This window comes from Triturus cristatus, chromosome 7, assembly GCF_964204655.1.
Source record: "Triturus cristatus chromosome 7, aTriCri1.1, whole genome shotgun sequence".
Classification (NCBI taxonomy): domain Eukaryota; kingdom Metazoa; phylum Chordata; class Amphibia; order Caudata; family Salamandridae; genus Triturus; species Triturus cristatus.
The window spans coordinates 987,001,369-987,008,742 of record NC_140590.1 but is presented as its reverse complement, the minus strand read 5'-3'; the positions used below and the strand labels follow the sequence as shown (position 1 = coordinate 987,008,742).

At 46.8% G+C, this 7,374-nt stretch overlaps 1 protein-coding gene across 1 annotated transcript; it reads right to left on the bottom strand.

Moving 5' to 3' along the window:
* Nucleotides 1-4,702: 4,702 nt before the first annotated feature.
* On the bottom strand, nucleotides 4,703-6,613 carry LOC146810966 (uncharacterized). The gene has a single exon (XM_085615022.1). It carries the CDS (start codon nucleotides 6,611-6,613, stop codon nucleotides 4,703-4,705), a length of 1,911 nt encoding a protein of 636 aa, XP_085471148.1.
* Between the last annotated feature and the right edge of the window lie 761 nt (nucleotides 6,614-7,374).

Here is a 7,374-nt window from a genome sequence, read left to right as displayed (position 1 = left end):
GGGTGGTGTGTGGAAAATGCTCCAGGCAGTGCAGAATGTAGCAGCATCCTTCAGGGTTTGGCAGTGGCAGGTTGAGGTGGGCAAAATTGTTCTGACTGGTTAAGGTGCACAAACTTCTTCTTCTGGGCCAGGCACTGCCAAGATTAGCAGCATCATAGAGTCTGGCAGTGGCACTGCCAAGACTAGCAGCACCACAGAGTCTGGCAGTGACAGGTTGAGGTGTGGAAAATGCTTCTGACAGTGCAGAATGTAGCAGCACCATCAGGGTTTGGCAGTGGCAGGTTGAGGTGGGTCACATTGTTCTGACTGGTTAAGGTGCACAAACGTCTTCTTCTGGACCAGGCACTGCCAGGATTAGCAGCAGCCCATAGTCTGGCAGTGGCATGGTGAAGGCTAGCAGCATCTCAGAGTCTGGCAGTGGCACTGCCAAGAATAGCAGCATCACAGAGTCTGGCAGTGGCAGGTTGAGGTGTGGAAAATGCTTCAGGCAGTGCAGAATGTAGCAGCATCCTCCAGAGTCTGGCAGTGGCAGGTTGAGGTGGGCAAAATTGTTCTGACTGGTAAAGGTGCACAAACGTCTTCTTCTGGGCCATGAACTGTCACGATTAGTAGCATCCCATAGTCTGGCAGTGGTACTGCCAAGATTAGCAGCATCTTCACAGGTCTGGCAGTGGCACTGCCAAAAATAGCAGCATCCTTCAGGGACTGGCAGTGGCAGGGTGGTGTGTGGAAAATGCTCCAGGCAGTGCAGAATGTAGCAGCATCCTTCAGGGTTTGGCAGTGGCAGGTTGAGGTGGGCAAAATTGTTCTGACTGGTTAAGGTGCACAAACTTCTTCTTCTGGGCCAGGCACTGCCAAGATTAGCAGCATCATAGAGTCTGGCAGTGGCACTGCCAAGACTAGCAGCACCACAGAGTCTGGCAGTGACAGGTTGAGGTGTGGAAAATGCTTCTGACAGTGCAGAATGTAGCAGCACCATCAGGGTTTGGCAGTGGCAGGTTGAGGTGGGTCACATTGTTCTGACTGGTTAAGGTGCACAAACGTCTTCTTCTGGACCAGGCGCTGCCAGGATTAGCAGCAGCCCATAGTCTGGCAGTGGCATGGTGAAGGCTAGCAGCATCTCAGAGTCTGGCAGTGGCACTGCCAAGAATAGCAGCATCACAGAGTCTGGCAGTGGCAGGTTGAGGTGTGGAAAATGCTTCAGGCAGTGCAGAATGTAGCAGCATCCTCCAGAGTCTGGCAGTGGCAGGTTGAGGTGGGCAAAATTGTTCTGACTGGTAAAGGTGCACAAACGTCTTCTTCTGGGCCATGAACTGTCACGATTAGTAGCCTCCCATAGTCTGGCAGTGGTACTGCCAAGATTAGCAGCATCCTCACAGGTCTGGCAGTGGCACTGCCAAAAATAGCAGCATCCTTCAGGGACTGGCAGTGGCAGGGTGGTGTGTGGGAAATGCTCCAGGCAGTGCAGAATGTAGCAGCATCCTTCAGGGTTTGGCAGTGGCAGGTTGAGGTGGGCAAAATTGTTCTGACTGGTTAAGGTGCACAAACTTCTTCTTCTGGGCCAGGCACTGCCAAGATTAGCAGCATCATAGAGTCTGGCAGTGGCACTGCCAAGACTAGCAGCACCACAGAGTCTGGCAGTGACAGGTTGAGGTGTGGAAAATGCTTCTGACAGTGCAGAATGTAGCAGCACCATCAGGGTTTGGCAGTGGCAGGTTGAGGTGGGTCACATTGTTCTGACTGGTTAAGGTGCACAAACGTCTTCTTCTGGACCAGGCGCTGCCAGGATTAGCAGCAGCCCATAGTCTGGCAGTGGCATGGTGAAGGCTAGCAGCATCTCAGAGTCTGGCAGTGGCACTGCCAAGAATAGCAGCATCACAGAGTCTGGCAGTGGCAGGTTGAGGTGTGGAAAATGCTTCAGGCAGTGCAGAATGTAGCAGCATCCTCCAGAGTCTGGCAGTGGCAGGTTGAGGTGGGCAAAATTGTTCTGACTGGTAAAGGTGCACAAACGTCTTCTTCTGGGCCATGAACTGTCACGATTAGTAGCATCCCATAGTCTGGCAGTGGTACTGCCAAGATTAGCAGCATCCTCACAGGTCTGGCAGTGGCACTGCCAAAAATAGCAGCATCCTTCAGGGGCTGGCAGTGGCAGGGTGGTGTGTGGGAAATGCTCCAGGCAGTGCAGAATGTAGCAGCATCCTTCAGGGTTTGGCAGTGGCAGGTTGAGGTGGGCAAAATTGTTCTGACTGGTTAAGGTGCACAAACTTCTTCTTCTGGGCCAGGCACTGCCAAGATTAGCAGCATCATAGAGTCTGGCAGTGGCACTGCCAAGACTAGCAGCACCACAGAGTCTGGCAGTGACAGGTTGAGGTGTGGAAAATGCTTCTGACAGTGCAGAATGTAGCAGCACCATCAGGGTTTGGCAGTGGCAGGTTGAGGTGGGTCACATTGTTCTGACTGGTTAAGGTGCACAAACGTCTTCTTCTGGACCAGGCGCTGCCAGGATTAGCAGCAGCCCATAGTCTGGCAGTGGCATGGTGAAGGCTAGCAGCATCTCAGAGTCTGGCAGTGGCACTGCCAAGAATAGCAGCATCACAGAGTCTGGCAGTGGCAGGTTGAGGTGTGGAAAATGCTTCAGGCAGTGCAGAATGTAGCAGCATCCTCCAGAGTCTGGCAGTGGCAGGTTGAGGTGGGCAAAATTGTTCTGACTGGTTAAGGTGCACAAACTACTTCTTCTGGGCCAGGCACTGCCAAGATTAGCAGCATCATAGAGTCTGGCAGTGGCACTGCCAAGACTAGCAGCACCACAGAGTCTGGCAGTGGCAGGTTGAGGTGTGGAAAATGCTTCTGACAGTGCAGAATGTAGCAGCACCATCAGGGTTTGGCAGTGGCAGGTTGAGGTGGGTCACATTGTTCTGACTGGTTAAGGTGCACAAACGTCTTCTTCTGGACCAGGCACTGCCAGGATTAGCAGCAGCCCATAGTCTGGCAGTGGCATGGTGAAGGCTAGCAGCATCTCAGAGTCTGGCAGTGGCACTGCCAAGAATAGCAGCATCACAGAGTCTGGCAGTGGCAGGTTGAGGTGTGGAAAATGCTTCAGGCAGTGCAGAATGTAGCAGCATTCTCCCGAGTCTGGCAGTGGCAGGTTGAGGTGGGTCAAAATGTCCTGCCACTGGCAAGAATAGCGTTTACAACCAACAGGAGCAACACTATTCCCCAAACCTGGGGTAAATAAACAATGTTATAGCTACAATAGTCCAAGGCAATTATTACAAATTAAAAAATTCATATGCATGAAAACACAGAAAAAAATCATCTAAGCAAGAAATCCAGAAAAGGTACCCAGCATAGAGACAAAAGTTTATACAAAAACATTTTTACTAAAACAGCAAATATAGAAGAGCCATTACAAAACAGTTTAAGAATACTTAAAAAGGTGCTCACATAGTTACACAGGGGACATCACTAAAGGCTTAATGTACAGTGTGAACACAAACAATGACAAAGAGAGACACAATTTCAAAACATAAAAAGGCCAACAAATAACAAGAACAGAAGATCACAATCAATGCTTCCTCATAAGTATATGCCAAAGACAGACGTCGACGGCGTTTCGACCTATAAGGTTTTCAAGGCCATCATCAGGACACAGGTATTATTAAAAGAGCAACCAGTTCAAATAATTTGTATCTTCCGAAACAAATGTAGCTTGATATAATGCAAAAGAGATCTCATAAAGACAGCACTAGAAGTCCAACAAAAGAACATAATCCTAAAATCAGCACGTCATCCATTTAGTGGCACTGTAGGGTCTGGTACAAATGTATAAACTGGCCCGTTTGCAATTCAGAGCCCAAAGCACCCGAACGCGGATGGGCTAGCCAAACCAATCCGCAAATCACTCCCAGGCAATGCGGTGGAAGGGCGAGAGTCCCGGCGATGCGGTGGAAGAGCAAGAGTCCCGGCGTTAAGACGCCGAGAAGGTCACGCTTCCACCGCATTGACGGGGACCGATGTGCAGATTGCTTTGACTAGTCCAGCCGTGTTCGTGTTTTGCGCTCTGTATTGTGATGGGGTCGGTTTTGACAATTGTACCGGACACTACAGTGGCACTAAATTTAAGAAATGCTGTTTTATGATACATTTTTTTGTTGGACTCCTGATGCTGTCTTTATGTGGTCCCTTTTACATTTTATCTGAGTACGCTTGTCTCGGATTATACAAAGTATTTGATTTGGATGCTCTCGTAATAATTCCCTTCTTCTGAGGAAGACCTTGAAAACATTGTAGGTCCAAACACAGTTGGCGCCTGTTTTGCGGCACATACTTATGAGGAAGCATTGATTGCGATCTTCTATTTGTGCTATTTGTTGGACTTTTGTTTTTAAAGTTTGACTCCCTCTGCCATTGTTTTTGTTCACACTGTACATTAGGTCTTTAGTTCTGTCACCTGTGTAACTATGTGAGCACCTTTTAAGTATTCTTAAACTGTTTTGTAATTGCTGTTCTCTAATTGCCGTGTGAGTAAAAATGTTTTTGCATTAACTTTTGTCTCTATGCCGGGTGCCTTTTCAGGATTTCTTGGTCAGACAATTGTTTCTGCGTTTCCATGCATATGAATTTTTTAATTGTTAAGAATTGCCTCGAACCATTGTAGCGATAACACTGCCAAGAATAGCAGCATGTTAAGACAGTAAAACAATTAATTGTAGATACTGCTGTTGAACTTTGCTAGCAGTTCCGGCGAGGGCTTGAACGAAGAGGAATTAAGACCATTGCGCTTTAGTCCAAATTTTATGTTGAGTATATTTGATAGCAGTTTCAGACCCATTCGGTTACGGTTCTCATTTTTAAGCAGGGTCATTTGTGAGAACACTCGTTCCACTTGTGCATTTGATATGGGTAGGGTCAGAAGTTTAATGGCGCCCATGGCCAACTCCTGAAACCGATGATTCCCAGCTGCATCTCTATAATTCAATACTTCAATCCAAAAGGATTCCATGCCTGAAGAGGTATTGAAAGAACATGAAGTCACTGTTCGCCACTGCGTTTCTAATATGTGTGTTGGGTCTGCAAAACACTCTTTTGGCAAGTCCGTAACCAGAGGTTTAGAATCTGAAAGCACATTTTGGGGCTTCAGAAGCTCCAAATGTCTTAGGAGGCTCAGCGAATCTGGCAAGCGCATCTGATACTCTGCTGCCAGAACTTTAACAAAGTCTGTGCACCGTTTTTCTATGCAGTCCTTGGCAGCATCAGGCAGTTTGCTTTCTTGGAGCTTTTTACGGAAGTCAAGGCCAAGGTCAGCATCCTGCTGCCCAAGATAAATGGCACTACTTTGAAGATCCAAATTACACAATTGCTTCTCGCTATTGGTACTGAAGACACTGGGCTTTACAATTCTTCTCATAGTGGACCTATATAAAGTTTGCAAATCCCGGAATATGTGGAGGACATCACCAGATTCAAGCTGAAATGCTTTGTTCACTACCTTAATTTCTAGCAACATAGGTTTCAGGAAAATAAGATAGAGATAATTTGTCTCGTCATTGTACATTTCTTGCAGCATTCTAGCTGCATAGCAATGTTCTACGTATGATGCGTTGCAAAAGTGCAGCTTTAGAGCATCATACTGCTCCAGAAAACGCTCCACACAATCCGCCATGATAAGCCACCGCGTTTCACATGGCGAAATAAGCTTCAATGGCATTCCTCCATCCAGAGTTTGATATAAATCTGTGTAGACTGCCTGGCGCTTTGGAGAATGTGCAAACCAGTTGTAGGTTTCTCTCACCATGAACTCCACATTGCTGGGCAAACTCCGCATTGCTTTTCTAGCAACAATGTCGAGCGAGTGGCAGATGCACCGTACAAGCTGCAAAGTAGGCTGCTTTTCTCTCAACAAAGTGTATGTGGAGTGGTTTTTGCCACACATCACACTTGCGCCATCTGTACCTACCCCTACCATATTTTCAATTGGAAGCCTGCTGTCCTTGAGGAACTCCAGGAGTGCATTTGCAATGTCTTGTGCACATGCCTCTTGCAGTTCTATCATCCCAAGGTAACTACTCACAATTCTGCTACTTTTCTTACTGAAGTATTTTACACAGACGCACAGTAGTTTCTTTACAGAAATGTCAGTGGATTCATCAATGATCAACGAATACGGAGAACTGCCCATATCTTGAAGAAGCTCACCTTTGAAATAGGGGCCTAAAAGTCCATTTATTAAAGCTGTGCACTTTGTCCTGTGCATACGGAAATGCGGAACTTCTTCACTTAAAATTTCTCCCAGTCTGTCAATGCTGTTGATTGATGTGCTACATGCAGTTTGCACAGCAATCCTAAGCTCTCTCCTTTTCTGGTCGTTTGATAACTGACAAACTGGTTGTGCAAAAGATGCCATGGTTAGGCTAGGTGTGTCCATGCGCGCACGATGTCTAGCTGTGGATGCATGCAGCTTTAAATCATGGTAGTGGGCCCGCAGCTGTAAGTGACAGTATTTACAGTTTGCCTTTGCTTCATCTGTTTTCACAGGGGCAATCCACTTTTTTAGTTCGGGGTCAGACTCCCATTCCTTTCTGTACACTTTCTTGTACTTTGACCACTTGCCCATTTTGAAAAAGTTAGTTTGTAGCTTCCTGGGACCTGGTAGAGGGCTTTACAATCTCTGCTGTGTGGCAGGGCAAGTATCTGCAATTGGAAGAGATAGAATATCCATCAACATCCCTGGTTCGATAAAGTTAGCCGTGAGGAGCTTAACCCAGTTTTTGGTCTGGTGCATGGTCTCCTGCATTGATCACCCAAAAAACCCACACAAAAGGACAAAGTCAAATCATAACTGAACCTTAAAACACATTGCACACATCACCCATGGTCAACGTACTAGCCATCTCCTTAGCATTCTAGCTCAGTTTATCACTCATCCCAATATGCAATGCAAAGTAACCTTCAACAAATCTCCACCTGTGTTTGCCCCTGTAAATATTTGGTCATAAGCTGGACCACTGGAATTGTGAGACTGCGAGACAGAGGCATTTTTCCACATAATTATAGCTTTGACACATTCGGCGCAAATCGATCTGCTGCATAATCGGCAGATATTACCAAAATTCATTGTTTCCACCTGAAATGGATCAAAAGTTACCAAAAACAGAGACAGCTGTTGCCACGCAGTTGCAGCCCCATTGCGATGGTTGAATCGTCAGATTTCTGTTGCTTACTGCTAGCTTTGGGTGTTAAACTGGTACTACTGGAGGTGCACATGCCCAGCTATTGTGTTAACTTTGCAAAAATGACAATATGGCACATCATGTGATTCATCCACTTAGCTGGTTACTGCAAGGGGCTGGCCATATAAAATTTGTGTATAATTGT